The 21,444-nt window shown below is 46.2% G+C and overlaps 1 protein-coding gene across 1 annotated transcript; it reads left to right on the forward strand.

The window, feature by feature from the left end:
* Positions 1-223: 223 nt before the first annotated feature.
* Positions 224-7,339, forward strand: INHBB (inhibin subunit beta B). The gene is made up of 2 exons (XM_075757026.1): positions 224-2,070; positions 4,675-7,339. The coding sequence occupies exons 1-2, from the start codon at positions 1,668-1,670 to the stop codon at positions 5,448-5,450; spliced, it is 1,179 nt and encodes a 392-aa protein (XP_075613141.1). The 5' UTR covers positions 224-1,667; the 3' UTR covers positions 5,451-7,339.
* Positions 7,340-21,444: the final 14,105 nt, after the last annotated feature.

The raw sequence follows: 21,444 nt of genomic DNA on the forward strand, positions 1-21,444 counted from the left end.
TCCGTCGGTCCGTCCCGGGACGGGGACGCGGGTCGGTGTGCGGTGGGTGTGTTTGCAGGAACCGGGAGGGAGGGGACGGGGGCAGTTAAAGAAACAGCATAGTTAATATTTCCACATCAGGAAGTTACTGTAATAGCCCAGGGGGCAAAAGACTTAACTTAATCTCCTAAATAGTGAGGAACCCATGGCGTCTCTGTTATAGGTTGGAGTTCCCACGTGGTTTTAACTCCTGTATAAAAGTTTCAGTAGAAAGTGCCACAATGTCGTGATTTTGCAGGGGGGGAAAATTAGCAGGAGGACATCAGAGGAAGATAAGCGAGGAGCGAGCCGCTTCCCCGAGACCTTCCACTGCGGATCCGAGAGGGAACATCAGACGCGTTAAAAAAACCCAACAAAACAAAACAAAACACATCGTTCAAGCCAGCACAAGGCGAGCGAAAGATCAAAAAGACGCGGAGAGAGAGAGAGAGGGAGAGAGATTAACTGGAGCAGCAGCAGCAACAACAACAAAAATCACACTTAAAATAATAATAACAATAATAATAATAAAACCCAAACCACCAACAAGGGAGATATTGTTTAAAAAGAGCGAGCGAAGGAGCGAGCTGAAGAGCTGGTCTGACCGAGTGGATCCGTGCAGCTTCTCCTGGGATCGCCGGGATCGAGCCGATTCCTCGCTCCGCGGCCGCGCAGCGGGGGGCCGCGCCGGCCGCCGCCGTAGCATCCTCGCCGGACTCCGGACCCTCCGCGCTGCTTTGAAAATAAAAGCATCTCGCTAATAATAAGCGGGGCGGTGGGGGGAAGAAGACTCGCAACTGTGGAGCTGCCAGCCGCGTACCCCCTCCCCGCCGCCCCCGGCCCCCTCCCCAGCTATGCTCCGGGTCAACTTTGATGGCACGTTGAGAAGCAGCGGGCGCTGAACGGGGACAACCGAGCGGCGCGGAGCCGACCTGCTGAGAGACCTGCACCCACGGCCTGTGGATTGTTGTCTAGCGGGGGCGGAGTGGGCGGGGGGGTACAAGTGGCATTTCTCCCCCCCCCCACCCCCCCTCCTTCCAGGCTATAAATTGGATTGTATATAAATCTGCTTCGTTTATCTCCCTGACCCCCCTCAATGACGCCGGACTAAAGAGCTCCTCTCCGCGGCCCGCCCGGACCTGCCGAAGCGAGCGATGGACCAGGAGCGGCTGCGCCCGGGGATGCCCCTCTGAAGCGGCGCGGGGCACCGGGGCAGCGCGACGCCGCCTCTCCCCTGCTCCCCGGCTCCCCTCGCACCTCCGGCTCTCTCCCCGCTCCCCCTCCCTCCTCCCCGGGCTCCGCAGCCACCCCCTCACCTGCTGCCGTCCCCCTCCCCCGTGGAGCCGGGCTTTCCGTGCACGCCAAGCCTGCTGCCCCCCCGCCACCTCCCCCCCCCCCCCCCCCAACTTCGCTCTCGGTGCCTGCGTGTGCAGCCTCCCCCCTCCGCCTCCCCGGCGGCACACGCCGCTTCCCCGGGCGCCCCCTCCCTCCGCCGCGGCTCCCCCCCCTGCGCGGAGCGGTTGCGGCCCCCCCAGCTTGGCTGCCACCGCCCCCTCCGCGCCGCGGAGCGCACGGAGCGGCGCTGCCTGCAGACGGGCTCCCTGCGGCGCTTCGGGGCGGCCCCCAGCTCGGCCCCCCGCTCCTCCGCCATGGACGGGGCGGCTCGCCGGGGGGTGCTGGCCGCGCTGCTGGCCTGCGGGCTGCTCCTGCTGGGCGCCGCGGCCACCCCGACCCCGCCGGCCCCCGCCGGCGGCTCCCCGCAGGACACATGCACCTCCTGCGGCTTCCGGCGGCCCGAGGAGCCGGGCAAGGTGGACGGGGATTTCCTGGAGGCGGTGAAGAGGCACATCCTGAGCCGGCTGCAGATGCGGGACCGGCCCAACATCACGCACGCCGTGCCCAAGGCGGCCATGGTCACGGCGCTGCGCAAGCTGCACGCCGGCAAGGTGCGGGAGGACGGCCGCGTGGAGATCCCCAGCCTGGACGGGCAGGCGAGCGCCGGGCCCCCGGCCCACGACCCCGTCTCCGAGATCATCAGCTTCGCCGAGACAGGTGGGCGCCGCCTGGCCCCGCGCCCCCGCCGCCCGCTTCCCCTGCCCGGCCTGCCTCGGCCCCCCTGCTCGAGTCCTGCCTCTCCCCCGTCAGTCCCCCTGCTCGACCCCTGCCAGTCCTCCTGCCCACCCTCTCTGTCCCCCTGCCTGACCCCTGGCAGTTCCCCCGACCACCCTTGCCTGGCCTCACTACCTGTCCCCCTGCGCGCCCTGCCTGTCCTCCTGCCTGTCCTCCTGCCCGCTGCGGGCACCTGGCTGCTCAGCCTCATCCGCTCGCCCCTCTTGCCCCGCACCATCTCGCCCTGGCCCTGCCCGCTCCTTCCCGTCCTCCCTGCGTGTGTCCCTGAGCCCGGGCTTCTCCCCGCGTTGTGCCCTGCAACTCCCCTCGCTGTGTCCCTCCATCCCTCTGCGGCCCCCGTGCCCCCGGCTTCCCTCCGGCGGTCCTTCCAGCTGCACCGTGGCTTGCCTCTGTCCCTGTGCGTCCCACTGTCCCTCCTCCGCCTGTCCCGCTCCATCTCTTGCATCCTTTGCCTCGTCTGTCTGCCCTGCACTTTCGTCTGGTTCACTGCATGCATCTGTCTGTTGAGGCTTGCATTCACCCATCCTCCCTTTCCATTTGTTTCCCATTTATTTAGCTTTCATTTGTAGTGTTGGCCTTGTCTGTTTGTCCACTGCGTGCAGGCTCCTACCAAGTGTGTCTGTCTGCTCTCTATCCATCGGTCCGTTTGCTAACTGTGCCATCCATCCCCACGGTACCAGCCATCTCAGTCCTGTCCAGCCATTGCAGTTTGGTGTAACTGAATCCCTTCAGCGTAGCTTTCCAGCAGTTTATCCGGGCAACTGCTGTGCCTGTGAACTTTGCGCATCTGGCTGTAACACCATCACTCGGCAAATTAGCTCTCTCCTGTCTATCTGCCCATCTCTCCTTTCCTTCATCGCTCTATCGCTTAGTTCGTTTTTTTCTCTCTGTATCTTCCTGTGGCATCATTTGTCCACAGAATAAATCTCTTTCTATCCTGTATACTGCCCACTCATCTTCTTTATCTACCCTCCCACTTACAAAAGCATATACATTTACAGTATCTATGGGATCTGTTGCATTATACATATGCTTGTTATATTCACATACAAAATTTATGGGCGCACACAATCTCACACAACACAAGTGATGTGGATCGGTGCAGCAACACCGTGCTGTTCTTTTTCTGTCACTGTCACCACAGTTTATAAAGAAGTTGTGTATTTACTAACACGTGAAAGATTTTCTTAGTGTATGTTTTTGGGTTTGTTATTTTTTAATAGGCTGTTGTTGGGAGATCTGGGGTGGGCTTGTACTTCCGTTTGGTATTCAATTAATTGCTGGCTTTTGTTACACTTCCAAAATCGACTTTATGTAAAATGTAGACAAACACAGTGAAAAATTTTGTCTCTGAAATATTACAAGGTACTGAATGGGCTCTGGAAGCACATTTGAAAGGCATCTAGGGTAACAAATGAAGACACCGACTACGCAAAAAATCCCATTGAGAGATTGACAAAAATAATAAAGATACTTAGGAAAAGGAAGAAAAATCTACATTTGGCTCTGTACAGAATGAAGAAAAACAGATAAGGGCAGATGAGAAAATGCCTTTCCAGCAATAATTTTAAATAGCGATTGGGAGGCTTTGATTCAAGGACCAGAATTACAGTCTCCGCCGTAAAGGCCAGCTTGCACATTTATCACCTATGCCAAATTGGGTTAGGACTTATAGTACAAAATTGCAGCAGGGCCACTGGTATTCCTGAAACATTTCATGCAGCAGGCTCTTTTGTTTACAAATAAGGGGTTATGTCAGACATTTGGTGACATTTGGTTTTCCATGACAATTTCGCTCCTTTAATTCTGGTGTTATTGAAAAGCTTATTCAGAACAGCCAGAAATGGCGTTACAGCGAGAGCAACCGCTTCATCGCCTCGCCTTGTATGGGAGTTTATCATTTCGGAGGGAAAAAGGCAGAGATCGAAATGATTAATAATAGCAGATATTCAACCAGAGTAAGCGGGGGTTAGCTTGATCTGTTGGACAAGCAGGCACATTACTGAAATATTTTCCCCTCTGTCTCATGAATCCTCTCCGTCAAACCGCGACGAGAATATGTGAAAATCGAAACAAAATCCCTGGTTTGGCATTGGTGTTTCAGTGGTTACTGAAAGGGCGCTCCCCGTGAGAATTGGCAGGTAGCTGAAAGTTAAAACTGTTCTTAAACTGACGGGAGAGCAGAGTCCGAGAGCCGGTCTTTTCAAGGTGCTGCTGTGTAGCGTCTTTAATAGCTGGCTGGCTGGAAAACCCCCATATTCTGGAGAGCTCTTACTGGTGTCTGCGGATCTGACACATCCGACTACGGCCCGATGATGAATGTTGCTGTGGGAAGTCCCTTTTCGGTGCATTTTGATTGCAAATTGGGGATATGTGTTTCAGTGCCTGCCTTCTGGCCAGCACAGCCCCATCCGTCGCCGCTCTCTCGATCCGCTGTGCTCTAGCATTGTCCCTGAATCCAGAATGGCACACGAGCTAACGTTTCCTTTTTTGACTTAATCTTGCTGATCTCTCCTTATCTTGCAGACGATCTGGCCTCATCTAGAGTCCGCCTCTATTTCTTCATCTCGAATGAAGGGAACCAGAACTTGTTTGTCGTTCAAGCCAGCCTGTGGCTTTACTTGAAGCTGCTTCCATATGTCTTAGAGAAAGGCAGCAGGCGAAAAGTAAGAGTCAAAGTCTATTTCCAAGACCCGGACACTAGCAACAAGTGGAATGTGGTTGAAAAGAAAGTTGATCTCAAAAGAAGTGGTTGGCACACTTTTCCCATGACAGAGGCGATCCAGGCTCTGTTTGAGAGAGGAGAAAGGAGACTGAACTTGGATGTTCAATGTGAGGGCTGTGAAGAGTATTCAGTGCTGCCAATTTATGTGGACCCCGGGGAGGAATCCCACCGGCCTTTTTTAGTGGTGCAAGCCCGCCTCGCCGATAACAAACACAGGATCCGGAAAAGAGGCCTGGAGTGCGATGGCAGGACCAATCTATGTTGCAGGCAACAGTTTTACATTGACTTTAGACTCATTGGGTGGAATGACTGGATCATAGCACCATCAGGTTACTATGGGAATTACTGTGAAGGGAGCTGCCCGGCCTACTTGGCTGGCGTCCCGGGGTCGGCTTCCTCCTTTCACACCGCCGTCGTGAATCAGTACCGAATGCGGGGGCTGAACCCGGGCACCGTGAACTCCTGTTGCATTCCAACCAAACTTAGCACAATGTCAATGCTGTACTTTGATGATGAATACAACATTGTGAAAAGGGACGTTCCCAATATGATTGTGGAAGAATGTGGTTGTGCTTGATTTAAGGTGTGTTTTTTGGGGGGGGAGAGAGAGAGAGGGCGAGAGAGAGAGAGAGAAACATTCCCGTACAAGATGGTGTTGGAGGAAGTTTCACTGTGTATCCAGGCATCAGTGTTGGAAAGTCACTGTGGAAAAGTTTGGAAAAAAAAAAAAAAAGAAAAAAAAAATCATTTCACTTTGGTGTCAGGACAGTGGCAGTTTGTGGATCTTGGACACTTATATATTATACCACTTATAAGTTAATGCTATGAAATATCTTAAAGACACACACACACACACACACTCAACGTGGGCACGCACGCAAACACGCGCTCATACACACAGACACAGACACAGACACACACACGAGGCAGCTCGGAAAAGGGACATGAGCACAGAAAGTCAGTGACCAGTGACGACGGACCTAAATGCCTGCCAGTACGAGTGAACGGCTGAGCAGCTGTTTCCCCGCCTGCCGGTGAAGTCACACCGAAATGAGCTCCCTTTGCTCAGGCAAAAGCACAGACTGCGAGAACACGATGTATTCTTGCACGCAGGTGTCGAAATGACCAAACTTAGAAAATTAAGAAAAAAAAAAAAAGAGAAAAAAAAAAGTCGACAGTCACCTCTTAGGTCTAACAGGAAGCTGCAGAACACCTGCCTTGGGAGGTGATCACTTCCTCTTAATTTAAATTTATCTAAATGTGAACATCACAGATACCCGCACCTTCCTACAGCACTTCCAGTAAGGAATCACGTGGTACCATCAGAGAGAGAAAAGGGAACAGACACGTAAGCAACTGCTGTATTTCTAACATCTGACCGTTGCGAAGTCACAAGCTGGGTTGGCGTGATCCGATGCTTTAACTGCCCACTGGCAACCTGTGGATGGCTATACGTGCCGTGTCTTGGAAAAGGGGATCCGATACCGTACCTGGACTGTGTTGATCGTTGGCATCTCTCACTGTTTGGAGAACAAAAAGTCAAAGCTGCAATCTGTGTTCTTCAACGGGGGACTCGGTGAGGACACGTCATGTGGGGGACGAGCAAACAAGCAACCGCCACCACAGCTAAACCAATGAACCCTAAAGAGGAGTGACAGTAACAGAGTGGAGACGTTCTGAAAAATGCAGTACGTTTAAGAACAGGCGAGGAACATTTTAACAAGTCTTGGAAAGGAGAGAGGAGAGTGCTTTCCATTTCCTTACCAGGAGGTGTCGAGGATGGCCATAAAGATCAGAAAATAATGATACAGCATAGCACTTGCAAACTGCTTGAATGCACGTATAATAGCACTTGCAAATTTCAATGCCTTGAAAAGTGGTACTTGATAGTGCACTTATCTTTGCTCACTATCTAGGTAAACAGGTGCCGCATGAGCTATGCAATTTAAAGTGTTGACCCATACTAGACAAAACTGGACTTATGATATGACTTTTTTATATTTTTTTATACTTGAAATTAAATCTTTTGCTTCTTTTTTAAAGCGAATGATTGCTTTTAATGTTTGCACTGATTTAGTTGCATGATTAGTCAAAAAACTGCCATTTGAAAAAAAATGTTATTTTTATAGCAGCAAAAAATGAATACAGTTAAATGTATTATACATAAATTTTGGAACCAAAGAGGCCAACATATTAGTTATAATTTTTATGAGATGGCAAAGCCATCATATATCATGTAGTCATACTGAGCAATCCCTCACGAGGCCTATCAATTGTTTCAGGGTACAAAATGGATTCTGTTTGTTCTATTCAGTGTCTTTTCTATACCATACGCACATGGAACATAGAGTGAAATAAAATTACTATTGTAGAATACATTACAATATGTGCATCCTTTAAATCCAATTTTTATGTTTATTTAATAAAGTTCCTTTTAGGTTCTGTTCCATAATAATTTAAACCAAACAATTTTCACTTAGGTTTGCTGTTGAAGTATTTTACATTTGTGTACAGTTTAAATAAATAAAAAAGATTGAAAACTGGATGTGCTTTTTTTTTTTTTCTTTTTTCTTTTTTTTTCAGTGTGTAACATCTGGAGAAATTTGCTTACTTTCGGGACTGAATGCGGCTGCAGACGGTGAACTGTTGCATTAGACCGTAGTTGTATTAGTCATTGCAGAAAGCCTTGTCTGAGAGCTCAGCTGCGATCCTAAAAATGTTACACTCTAGTTTTATTGCTGTCTATACATGTAAGCATCTGCTTCTTTCTATCTGCATCAGTGCAGAGTATCTGGGCGCAGGAACGGCGCTGTTCCGCATACCTGCAGGTCATTTACAGCAAGTTCCTGGTTCACCTGCTGTGTAAGAATGTAACTTCTGGTCTAGGTCACTCCCTGATCTGTTACAAGAAATAAAAAAATAATGTAGAAAGCACTTCCAGGAAAAAGAGGTCAATACTAAGTAGGATGATTTTTTTTTTTTTTTTAATTATTTGGTGCCAAGGAAAGAGTTTTTTTGAGTTAAATATGTCCCCTTTAACTAACAAAACCCAAAATTGTTGAAAAATACTTGTAGAAATTCTCATCAGCTCTGCATATATCCAAATATTGATTTCATTGATCTTCACAGATAAATTCTTCCTCCTGGAGACCTGAGCAAATGCCAGCTGAAGCTGACAGAAGGACCTCTGTTGACTTAGCAAACGTTAGATGTGACCCTGAGACCTGGACAGTGTTGAAGAAGCAAGTTCATGCAACTAATGATGGGTTCTAGTTACAATTCACATTCAAGCGTAGCTCTGCCCACCCCTCCCCAAAGACAGACACCGGGCTTAAACGGCTTTGTTTCGGGAGACCTCTAGGAGCAATTTGCTGTGGCTGTGTCAACAACCTGCTGCACAGAACTTTGCCCCCCAGACCAAATTTTTTGAATATTTCATAGCTTTCTCGCCACCTCGAACTGCACGTTTATTGTCAAAGCCGCCGCTCGTTGTTCCTGCTCCATCTCTTGGCAGCCTTCTCCCCTTTTTGTCCTGGGTCAGCCGGTAAGTTCAATAAATTCCCCTTGAAATCAGTGGCAAATACGTGTCCCTTCAGTCTGAAGGCATATCTGACCTAATATGACACAATCTTTATTAATAAGACTGGGCTGCACTTTAAAAAATGGGATATATTAAGACATCTTGCCCACTGAACTGCAAAGCCCTGGAGGCTGGGATCGGTTAGGTTTCGTTCTTAATTGAAAGTGGTTGGTTTCTGGGGTCGAAGCCAAGCCCGGCATCGGACACTGAGATTCCTGTGCTCTCCCAGGAGGGGAGCAGAGTGTCTCGACATGGGATGTGGACCCGCAGCCCTGGGGAGCGGGGAGTTGCTGACAAGCAGGATGCCATGAGCTTGGGCGGCCAGCAGCGAGGAGCAGGAGCGGGCTGTGCTCTGCATCCCACCGCAAACCCGCAGGCAAACCTGGGATCCTGAACTGCTTTCACAGGGGCCAGCAAAGAACACCCCTTTTCTTGGTAGAAAGATTTCACAGCTTTCTTCCCCTACCTTCCCTGCTCCCCCATTTGCAGCTATGACCCTGCCATTCATGGGGCAGAAATAGAACTGCAAAGAACACCACGAATCGGTATGGTGTGAGAGGCATCATCCAGGAGTGGGAAAAGTTGCATCATAGTCCAGGTTCCCAAGTCCTTTTATTTTGAGTGAAACAGTCTCTGGAACTCGATCTAAACAGAACATGCTTTGAGTTTTCTGCGGTGTGGAGCCACTCACTGCTCTGGGCATGCTGCAGAGAGCGAGGTATTCCTCAGTCCTGGTGCCAATAGCAACCTGTCACACAGATTTCTAAGGCTAAAATGAAATAAAATTAAAAAGGTCTTTAATTCTGAGGGGCAAATCTGAGACAGTTTGGGCTTGATTTTTTTCAGAGATGTGACAAGGCTACTGCTCTTGCTAGCTTTTTGCAGGGGGCTGCAGGAACACTACTTTTTGCAGCTTTCACCTCCTGCATTTTTCAAATCAGGCAAAATGAAAAACGAGATGCCCAAACTTGATGGCTGCTTCTGAAAACTTTGGGTTTTATTTTCCCATCTGTCATTCCCATCCTTATAAAACTCAACATCCAGTTTCATTGCCTTATGCTAAGTTGGGTACTGTATTTACAAAACCATCTGGGTCAGGTCCATACCCCCCCTGAGGTGACTAGGTGTCTCTGTCTTGTCTCTAATAGGCTTTGAATTTGGTCCTGTAAATGCTAAATCATTGTATTCTGTCATGCGGCAGAATCAATCTCTGCAGCTGGGAAATCTTTGTCCTTTAAAATATTCTAACACAGGCAAAACCCCCATCCCTGCGCCTGGATCTCCCACTGGTGTTAATGAGGACGGTGCGAATGGGGTGACTGTCACGATGTGGTGCAACAGAGCACTTGGTGGATTAACTCTGCATACATCACGTATTTCCACACATAATAGACACCTGCTCCAAAATTGCCAGATCTCACCTTCTTTGCTTTGTTACTTGTGAGAAATGAAGTCAGCAGCTGAAATTAATTGCTTCATTCCTCCTGCCATGGGAAAAGAGGAAAACTCCTCACTGAATGAATCCTTCTCAAGAATAATTTTTGTTTGGAGTGGTTTCTAGTGTGAAATGTTGAAGAATATTTTGCAAAATGGATTAGAAGTACAAATTTTTGTCTAAGAGGAGAGTCTGTTTCTGTTAATACTGGTGTCAGTCTTCATTAGCTCCCCTCCAGTCTGCAGATGTAAGTCAGGCTAGCACCAATATAGCTAAAGACACACCTGAATCTGATTTTCTTGAAATCCTGATTGGGCCCAGCTCATTTTCAGCATTTCTAAAATTTTTTTTTTTTTTTTTTTTTTTTTTTTTTTTTGCTTTAGAATCAGCAGCTAAAAGATTTAGTAAAACCCACAGATGCTGCATGACAGATCAGAACAAGACGACAAGACACCTAACCTGATTGTGAACATGGGGAGAATCTCCCTGCATACACTGGAATTTGGCCAGGAATTAGCAACCTCTGTTGGTACAAAATACCCCAGTAGCTTTTGTGTGCTTGCCCAGTCAGTACCCTTCAACCAAAACCTGGATTTACCTGGTTGGTTGTAATGGTAGGGGCCAATTTTATTTGGGTAACTTCATTGATTTCAGAGGAATTGTTTCTGATTTGTACTAGAATAAGTGGGAGCAGATTTAGGTTCTTTAATGTTCTTCCAGTTTAGCTCTTGGAATAACTTATATTTCATTATTATGTGTTTATGTAATTAGTGCAATTATATCAAATTATATAATTGGTACAATTACTTGGACTCATGTAACCACTGCATATAGCATTCCATGCTGTAAAATCCTTTACTCTGGAAAAAAAAAGAAGTCAATATTACATGGGAATCTTAATTTGTTTTTTAAATTCCAGTATCAAATTTAGGCCCTGACCACATGCAAGGAGCTTCTGGTTTCCATCAGTGGAACCTCTCTGAGCAGGCAACTTGCAGCCTTCATCATAGATACTGGGTTTTTAATCTGATTTGGCCAATTCTATTCAACAGAGGCCCTCCTTGAATGTGCGGAGCTCTAACCAGTCTTCCTTGTACAAAGCAGAGGTATCAAGTTTTTACCCACATGGCATATAACCTGAGAGAGCTGTGAAGACAGCAGAGACCTGAGATGTGCATATAGCTTCCTTATACTTAATCAGATTTACCATCTTTATGATCTGCCACTGAGAATTTTAAGCCAATACTTTTATTAAATTCATAGACTCTCTCATTTTGGTCCTTGAAACTGTTTTTTTCCCCACTATAATTTGCTTTCAGGGTACGTTATCATGAAAGCTTGGACATAGAGGGGTCAGTGTAGGAGTCTGTTGTGGGCAAAGACAAAGTAGGTATATCCAGCAAAACAGAAAAAAGGCCAAGAAGAAGGCCCAAGAAGTGTATTGATTTCCCTGGGTCAGACATCACCATCAAAGAAGGATGAGAGCTGGGGCTGCAGAGCACCTGATGGGCCTCTCCTAGTGAAAGGATCAGCCCTCCCAGGTGCTGAGCATTTCAAGCTGTCCCCAGGCCCAAATGCAATCATTGAACCCAGCTGCAAAGTGCACAGACCCCAGGTGAGGCACATCTCTACCTAATGACAAGTCTGCAGAGCCTGCCTGCTCCTTCTCATTTTGGATCTGCTTTTGGAGAGGGCCTACCACTCAGCATGTTCTCCTGCAGACTGGCCTTTGAGATCAGGCCGGGAGCGGCAGCTGCAGCCTACCACGGCACAGCCATTTTAGGGCTGCAGCTATGCTGCCTCGCTGCCTTCCTCCAGCTGGTAAGTGTGCTCAGTGCCTGTTATTTTTATCTTGAGCTTTTGCTTTGTTTTTGAGGATAATTGCACATTATTGCTGCAATATGTTATAATAAGTGCTATGAAGATGACTATTGTATCCAAGGGGAAAGAAGATGTGGCTGGGGAGCAAACTTAAACCTATGTGTCAGCAAAACAAACATGCTGTGTTTGGGCTGTGTCAGTCAAGTGGTACCAAAGTGGCATTTAGGTTTTGCCCAAGCGGAGGCTGCGGGGCTGATCTCGCCCCTCTTTGCTTTGTCGGATGGAGCGGCTTGCGCCCGTTCCCACGGAAGAGCTTGTCACAAGCTGTGGGAGAGCTGCAGCGGCCACTCTTTCCTGCGGCCGGAGCTTAGCTCCTCACTTGGGTGATGGGGGAGCCAGTCCTGGGCAACGCAGCAGGAGCGAGGTAAGAGAGCTGGATGCTGAAGTGACATCCATTTGAGGGTAAAGGGTTACAAATGCTACCAGATCTGGCTCCTGTGAACTGGAGCAGACTGGTCTCTTGGACTTTTGGACCCCCCTGTCTCAACTCCTATTCGCTATGTTCTCTGTAATCAGGTTTGGTCTCTTATGGCTTGTTTTTTAGGTCAGGTTTTGGAACTGACCCACAGCTGTGGGACTCCAAGCTTAAAAAAATAATTCAGGACCTTGTAAATTAAGGCCTTGGGCTCTTGTAAAAGGAAACAAACAACTCTTATCTGTCTTAATGAGAGTCGTATATGTGTATTTTGTATCCAATTGTATGAATTATCTTTAGCAGTGATACTTTGTAAGACCATGTAATTTATGAGGTGGTTATCAGTGACTCATAAGTATTTATTTATGTCTTATATGCATTGTGTATGTTTGGCTTGATCAGGGTGGCATGTTTGCATGGGTGAGCGTGCATTTTTATGTGTAAACACACACAGACAAGAAACGCAAGGCTTTCTCTAAGCAAATCAACTTCTGCCATGTTAATGCCTCTGTAATAAAATATATTTTGGGGGTTCCTGATGATAGATGCAGTGTGGCTACCTGCTGTTTTGAGTAGATTTCTTGACTTTTGGGTATCTCATCCTAAGTCTTGCATTGTGTATGTGGTATGTAGGTGCCCTTGTGATGGCTGAAGAGAAGACAGCCTGTTTTCAGATGTGGCTGTGCTCCAGCCAGCTCCACATCCAAGGAGGCACAGCAAACCACTTTTGCTCAACCCGTGTTTTGAAATTGTTCAGAAACTGGTTTGGTCTTTAGCACAGTTCGGAGCAGCCTTGAGGCTGCCTTTAGGACAGCTGCCAGGGGTCCCCAGTGCTGCTGTAAAAACTGAGAAAGAGCCAGAACATCATAGCTCCCTGGTCATGCATCCACCATTGGGCCACACTTCCTATACTGGGAGCTGCTGGGTGGTGTTTGGGCAGAGTGGAGCCCACCTAAATCTCTGTGCTGAGTGTTTCTTACTAGCTATGTGATAGACACAGAGATTTAGGGTGTAAACCAGCTCTGTTTATATTAGCTGCATGCCACAGTGGTGGGAATCACTACATTAACAGTGCATGACAATAAATCAAGCCCTGTATTTCACTTATGGGTGGGTTCCCCTTATATTGTTCTCATTTTCTTGTCCCTCCTCCCCTCCCTGATAATTCTAGATGTGTGAAGCTCAGAGAACATTGCTTCCAGACCATATCTCCTTGAATTGGGTTACTACATCAAGCAGGGAAAGTGAAGCTATGTTTAAGTTTTACCCCAAATTAAAGCTTTTCCTACTCTGCATGCCACAAATAGACTTTTAATTATGGGAAGCATTTACTGTAAGTGCACCCCGGGATTTGATTCCCTGCTTTGTCTGTTGAGCCTGTGAATGTGCCAGCTCTTATATGAATCTTTTTCTTCCCCATCACCCATTGCAGTCCGCAGTTACCAGATATAACAACAAAAGGAATGGTAAACCAGTCCACTTGCTGATGGCCACTGGTTTTCTGTCTCCGGCAGGCTTTCCTGTGATGATGTTGAACATGACAACCGTTCAGATGTGCTCTGTGACTTACTGGGCTTAAAAATCTGTTGGTGTTAATGTAGGGCCAAATTCAGTTATTCACACCTGTGGAAAGCGGATTCAAAATCCTACCAAATTGGAATTCCCCAGTCAATTACAGTCATAAACAGGCTGCAAGACTGCACAGAGCAAAGCCCTTAATGCTTTTGGTGCAATATCAGAGCCTAGCTGAAGATTCTGCAACTCCATGAGCTTCTGTTTGGTTGCACCCATTTGCGTCAGGTGTGAATTTATCCTGTTGGCTTGTAGACAAAACCTTTGCTTTAGATCAGTCAGCAGTCGTGCTCCCGATATTGTGCTCTGTGTATCTCCATAGCTGGTGATAGCAGCTATTGTTCTTTTCTGCCATATGTTCACGGCATCAGGCATTATGACTCATGTCATAATACCATTGTGAGCCATTTGTTTAATAATACAGCATCCGTATCATGTCACTCCGGCAATGTTCTTAATTTTTCCTCTTATTAATTTCTGTTTTGAAGTGTTTATACTTGTAATTTAGCTTTTCAGATTTTCACTGGGCATAAGCTGGTGTAAGAGGAAAAGGTTCATAACCACATCTGACAGAATCTAACAAAAAAATTTATCGGCTATGCCTGATCAGAAAAGTGAGTAGAACTGTATTTGTGTAAGGCTTTTGTTGGTAGCAATAAACAGTAATACAGGCTTCATCAACCCCTAGAAAGGAAAATGCTCCCCCCCCCCGTAGGACTAGTTAGATTTAAATGTTAATGGTATCTTGTATCTTTTAATTTCACAAAGCAGGATGCTGGAAAAAAGGTAACTTGCCTTTTTTTCTGTCAACCAATTTAGTAATTTGTTAGGGTGGCTGTTCTTTTAAGCAGAGTTGTATCTGCCTCCTATCTAGAGATCTTTGAAGCTACTCATGCATGTCTGGCACCGTGCAGAAAACGAAGAACCTCCTTGGGTCTTCCTTTCTGTCCACTGGCAGAAGAGAGGACCAGGATTCAGCAAATATTAGGGCAGCAGATCTTCTGTCGAAGCTGTTGGAGTAGGAACCCTTAGCCTATAAACAATTTGGGGTCAGAGAACATCTGAAAAGTTCTTTGTTGCTGCTGTTCTGTTGTTGTTGTGGTTTTTTCTATCTGATCAGCTTAGCTCCTGGCAATGTTGTTATACAATGACAACCCAAAGGTGTCTTTCTGGAAAACAGAAGAGTTCTGGAATGTGAATGTAGCTCTCTTCTATTCTGCTGGGATGTCTGTAGTGACCCTTTATTGGGGCTCTGAGTAAATCTTGCCATAATTGATAGAAACAGCTTTAAAAGAAAAGCAAAACAGATCATGAAGGAAAGAAAGAGCTGATAAAGCTTCTAGCATCAAGAGTGTGCATGTTGAAACACTCTCTAATTATATATTTATCCAATCCAGTTAATACTACAGAGCTTGCAAAAAAAGCCCCATAATTAGGGGTTATGAAAATGTCTACATAGCAATAATATGGCACCTAAATATAGCATCTTTCCTCCTGAAGCACTTTACATCATTTGAGAACCATGGACTCAATTCACAGCTGGCATTCACAGGTGCAACCTTATTGATTTCAATGGAATAGTGCCATTTTTACCAGGGATGAATTTTGTCATAAATGGAAGCTTTATCTATCCTACGGGCTTGTAGGGCTGCCCATCACAATAGTATCTGCCTATCTTTAACATCAAATTAGCTGGCAATAACAAAACATTTAGCAGACTTCATGGAGTCTCTGCCACATCTGCCTTCTCATGCTGCAGAAATCTTTGCTCAGGCTAAACTTATTTGCACTGTATATTATGGGGACAGGGAGAGAAGAACAGCTGATGGTAGCAAAGATGTATGATGCTCTTTAGGTGGGTAAAGATGGCTGTGGCTGTTTGTTTTGCTTAACCTTTCTGCGGGAAGCTGATTTCACAATTTTGGTATCTAGATTGAGACTGTCATGACTTTGGGACTTGTGTTGCTCAGAGCGCACCTGGAAGCACAGACGCACGTTCCTGAATGTAGTAGGACCCAAATTACGTATTGGTCATGGTACCCATCATTGATGGGTTGAAAGAGTAGTGCTGCACATAACCTTATAACCGAAACTGCTTCATACAATTTGAAAAATTGTAAGTGAACTTTTGTCCAAACTGGAATTTGCCAAGTCACCAGGGTTAAGACTCAACATTGGGGAAAATATCGCTAGACTCCTCAGTGTTGGAGTAAGCCCTGGAGACTTTTGTCTACTCTGCAGCTTTGCAGATTTTCTATAAAACTAAGGACAAGCCTTTTAGCTATTTTGTACTTCCTCTAACATGAGAAATAAAGTATTTCCTGAGTGTGAAGTGAAACCGTCATACCAGGAGCTCAGAAGGAAAAGAAAAGGAGATGGTTTATACTTTAGCCATATTTGCCACTACCTTGAATAGCACGAACAGTTCTGGACTGCTCATCTTAAACAGCAGAACTTGGAATAGTTGAGAGAAAGATAAAAATGCTGAGCCGAACAGCTTCCAGGTGAGGGACAATCAATTAGGCTGAAACTCCTTGGCCTGGAGAAGAGGAGATGTTAGTGGGGTAGGAGTGAATTCTGTAAGGCGACAGGATCAGTCAGAAGGGGTGCAGGGATTGTTTGTTCTGTGGCGGTACATCAGTTAAGGTCATTAAATGACCTTAGAAGCCGGGCTCAGAGCAAACTAAAGGAGATGTTCTTCATGCAACTGGTAGTGGACACAAGGAATTTGCTGCCAAAGGTGGCTGTGGAGACTAAAAGCATATTAGGGTTCGAAGGATGACTGGACAAGTTTGTGTAAAGAAGTGCCTGGAGGATTACTAAGTAGCTAGAAACCACATCTGGCTTAGGAAATACCTTGATCTGAAAATAGCTGGAGGCTAGCAGAAATGTGAGGGAAATAGCATAAGTGGTTGCCTTGCTTCTACTGTTTTCTAGCTGTCTGACCACTACAGGAGACTCAGTGCTGGGCTAGATGGACCGGTGTGGCTGTTTTGCCACATCGAGTAGGAGCAGCTCTGTTATGCATGTTGCAGCGAGTGGACACGAGTCATTGCTCTAGAGATGGTATGTGCTCCGGGTCTCGACTGGGGAACTTGGTCTTGTGTTGCCTGTGAAGATCTGGGTTTAGATCCTCAGTGAAATGCATCTGGATGATGTTTTGTGCTGGAATACCAGCTTACTATGAATGGAGGGGACAGGCTGTGGAGAACTGAAAGTCAGCCCTGTTTCCTGTAATAACTGACTTTCCTTCGAGGCTTCTTCTCTGAAGCTTTACAAGACAGACCCTGCATAGCTTCAGAGCTCTGAAAGGATCGAGGAGCTGTAAAGTCTTATTGTGAAAGAGAATAAATTATATTGAGCAACTCCTACACACACACATACAGGAGAAAAAATTTCACCTCCTCCCATAATATCAGATTGTTGATATTCCCTGCATAGAACTGTAGGGAATAAACAAATGCATTCATTAACATTTACCCAGTAAGGTGAACTGAGGACAGAATATCAGTCCAGATATTCAGGTTTATCTCTGAATTTCCTGGATTTTATGGGTTTAAGTCTGACTCTGAACAGGTCTTAAGGGCATTTTCTTGGTGGATTAGAAGGGTCTGTGTTTGGACAGTCCCACTTATAGTACCTATGGGATTGTACAAAGCCCTAGTTTTACTATTCGTATCTGTTTTAAAATCCTACTATTAATTTGCCTGAGTGAAACAGCTTTCAAAGTGGAGTTGGGTACATAGCATGAGGAGAGTACACATCTGGAAAGAGCTTGAAAGACTCAACCAACATTTCACAGACAATGTTGGAAAACAAACAAAAACCCCTCTGAAAATGTGGTCTGCAGATGGGTCTTTATATTCTCTTCCCCATTATTTTAACGGGGAAAATTCATCTTTAACAGAAAGGCATTCAGCACAATAACAGCAAGAAAATGACTCAATGGGAGTCATTTTCCAGGATATCTTTCTGTCTGGGTCAGAGCACAGCTGCTGTGCCAAGAGACTCTGTTCCTCACGGGGCGGCTGCGGTGTTGGAAATGCCATCACCTTTGTTGGCGTCTTCTGCTGAAACAGCACTGGATGAAGATCTAAATTTGCTAGGGGTATTTCTCTAGTAGCAATTGCAGGTACAGGGCTCTCCTGCAGGCTTGCCCAATTTGCCACAGAAAGCATCTCATGGCTCGGGCGGCCAATCCCAGCTCCAAAGATGGTGTGCTTGTTGCAAGCTCGTGCCAAGCCATCTGTAAGATTTGTCAGATAAATGTGACTAGCAAAGTGGCACTCGTGAGCAGATGAAGGGAAATTCCCTAGGGGATTCTTTATTCGCTTGTCATTAGCAGGAGAGGCAGCGGGAAAATTCATTGTTTAGCTGTTCAAAATACTAGTGAACATTTGATACTGAATAATCTTTAAGTGGGGGGGATGTCCTGAGCAGCCCAGGCTCTGCGCTGAAGGCAGAGTATCATGTTCTGTATGTGGGGCTTACCTTGGTGAAGAAGGATAAGGATATTTGAGTTCCTCAGTTTTGTATTTTGCCTCAAAACCACCTCCCCTCCCTGGGGTAGCCTTATGCAAAGTGGGCTGATGCATGGAGCAGCCTAGAGGTGCATTGCTGCTGTTTACCTGTGTGCTTCTCTGATCTTAAATGGAAAATAAAATCTGCCCTTGCTGTGAGAAAGTATTGTCCACTTGCTAAATGAAGGCTGCTTGTAGGCTGCTTGGTGGCAGCTTTGCAGTGAGGACTAAGTCTTGCTGCTCTAGTTATGAGGCTTACTTAGATGTGATGACCTGTGGAGCAAACTGACTGAGCTCTGCCACTGATCTTTTTTTGTGAGCTAAAGTGGGCCCACAGTCCATGCTGATGAGAAACAAGTCACCAGTCTCACATGTTCTCATAGAACTCCTTTGCCACACCAAAAGGAGTTTTTAGTCTTGGAAATGAATAATCTACGCTCCCATGACTACTTTCTCTGGGCAAAATGCCTTAGGCAAAGCTCCTGGTTCTTTTTTATTTTTGTGGTAGGGCAGGGAGATTTTCTGTCATCTCTGTTGATGTGCTGCAAGGGCATGTGTGGGTATCTGCAGGCATAGAGTATCCTGCTCCCATTGCTATCAGCCCTATTACTCGTTCAAATTCCACTTACACTTAGGTTTACACTGGAGCTTGGAAATCAATGGAAACATCATCCTCTTGAAAGCTACAACATTCTAGCTGTACTGGTTGGGGTCTCTTCTTCCCAAGGAGGATTGGGTGAGAGGACTGAGCTGGCGTGTGGGGGATAGGAAAGAGCGACTTGCAGTGTTCCAAGTTCCCCAAACCCCACCATGGGCTAGAGACCAGTCCAAGTCCTATCTCCAGGGAGTTTGACATGGTGGAGAGCTGGTGAAGGAAACATGTGGAGAGAGGGTTTCTCCTACTGAATACCATAAAACCATTCACCCAAAAGGCTTGCTGGAGTTGGGTACTGTGAAAGATTCAGATGTTATTCCCCACCACTCTTTCACATAGTCAAGATCAAAACCAAACCATCCAAACCAGAAAACCATTGTCCTCCAGAAAGGGTCCCAAATTCACATTTAGCAGCTTCGGTATGTGGGCAGACCTTCAAAACCTGAACTCTCCTGCAGGTCCACTAAGCTTGAGGGAGATGTGAAGCAATATCTGACTTCAGATAGCAGTATGTGAAATGTAAGACTGTATCAGTGAATAGGTTGTTTGCCAGATGCAGCAGGTTTCGTCAGTGAAAAGGTATTTGTGAATTTGGGTTGAATGTGTTGGATAGCTGGAAAAATGAGGATATTGTAACAGCAGCTCCAGACCTCACTTCAGCTTTTGTGTAAATAGATGAACTTCTGTTGACTCCAATACAATGTTGCTTGCTCGTGTGAGATGAGTCTTTTTTTTTTTTATACAGGAAAATGTCACATCACAAGAGACCTTTGATGTTTTAATGTGTCCTGGCATATCGATGGATACATCCAGTGGAGAAGAACAATCTGGGACACTTGGTCTGCGTTTGTGCTTTGCTGGAGATTTGCTATGTAACCTCGAGCAAATCTATTAATCTCCAGTACCTCAATTCCCCAAATGCAAAATGGAGATAATAAAACATAACTCCCTTAGCAGGGTAAACACATTAAAAAATGCACTTAAAAGCATTTGGGTACTAGATTAATGGAGACCTATATCTTGTGGGGAAGATTTGTTGTATTATAAATAATACGTCTTCACAATTATTCCATTTAGTCTGCCTTGAAGCCTTCAAAGACATACCACGCAAATGTTTACTGGCAGCGTGTTTCCCCCCTTTTATTGGCCAACAACATGTTTAGACCAGACTTTGCTGTGGCAAAGTATTTCAGCGCATTGCACATGGCAAATGGCTCTTTTACTGCAAAAGTGGATTATTTTTTATTCAGCGAATACCCCAAATAATGCTGTACTCAGCAAAAGCCTGTGCACCTGGAATAGCTGTGTCTGAGTAGATTTTCCTTGCAAAATGTTCAGTATGCTTCCACCCTAGAGCTTTTCACTGAAGCAGAGAACGAAGGAGATCTGGTGGGTACCAAGGACAAACTTTTTAAGGGTGAGTTAACTTTGCAGACCACCTGAAAGAACTCGGGTTTGTCTCAAGTCCAGCTAAGCAATGCCAGTGCCAAGATATCGTGGACAAAAAGGTCAGTGTTGCAGAGTGCAGTTGAATTATCTAGGGTATAAAATGGGTTTCTGCGGGAATCCCACTACGATGTTAGTGCACAGGAGCTATTCAAGCCATTGGACCATCCACAGTTTTAGCCGTGTTATCTAGCTTCCCTGGACTCTGTAATTACTCTTGTCACATAACTGAGGATAACATATTGCAAGCATTTGTCTCAAACTTGGAGCGTTGAGATTTAAGGCGGGGGGAGGAAGTGGCTACACAGGCACTAAAATGAAGGGTTTGATCCTTATCCCACTTGTACTTATTTAACAGTGGTTTTGCCTCTTCTGGAGTAATTCCTCTTTAACATTGATGTAATGGGATCAGGAGAAGGCCTGTGTGTGTTTGTGAAACATCTCTGCCTGCCTAGAAGTGGTGTGTATGGGGCTATTTTGAGGAAAGCATCAGCCTGGAATTGGCATTTGATTCAGTTCAGCTAAGATTTTTTTTTTTTCCCTCATACAGTGAAAAGCCAGCGTGATGTGAAGTAGCACAAAAGCTTTGTTTCTGCGACCAGGTCATCAAATAGAGAATTGCGGTTGCTCAGGTGCTTTTCCCATGGAGATGTTCCTCAAGAACTGACGATGGCAGAGGTGTGCTGTTGTACCCTCTGCTGCAGGCCACTGGAGATGGGGAGCTAGACTTGCTAGTGTGTGAGACCTTTCATGCTCCTGCCTCCAGGAATGGGGGTAAAAAAAAACCAAAAAAAACCCCAAACAAAAAAAACCCACAAAAAAACCTTGTGGTAACTCTGGTGACAAAGAGAATCCCAGTTCTGTTTTTGCTGCACAGCTCAGGAGGTCTCATGCAGTCAGCTAAGAAGGGTTGGGTACCAGGAGGGTTTGCTTTTAACCTTTGCCCCACAGCACAGGAACTACTGAGTTGAGGGCTTTCTTTGTGTCTGCTGCTTTGACTGCGATGTAATGCTTTTGGGTGAAAGGTTCCATGGAAGGACCCTAAGAATAATATCCTGAGATGATTA

Source organism: Balearica regulorum, chromosome 6 (genome assembly GCF_011004875.1).
Source record: "Balearica regulorum gibbericeps isolate bBalReg1 chromosome 6, bBalReg1.pri, whole genome shotgun sequence".
Lineage (NCBI taxonomy): Eukaryota > Metazoa > Chordata > Aves > Gruiformes > Gruidae > Balearica > Balearica regulorum.

What these genes read in the sequence shown, in the direction of transcription:
- INHBB (XM_075757026.1), top strand. Translation starts at nt 1,668, where the DNA reads ATGGACGGGGCGGCTCGCCGGGGGGTGCTGGCCGCGCTGCTGGCCTGC. An exon ending in CATCAGCTTCGCCGAGACAG is followed by an intron (nt 2,071 to 4,674) that starts GTGGGCGCCGCC and finishes CTTATCTTGCAG; the next exon opens with ACGATCTGGCCTCATCTAGA.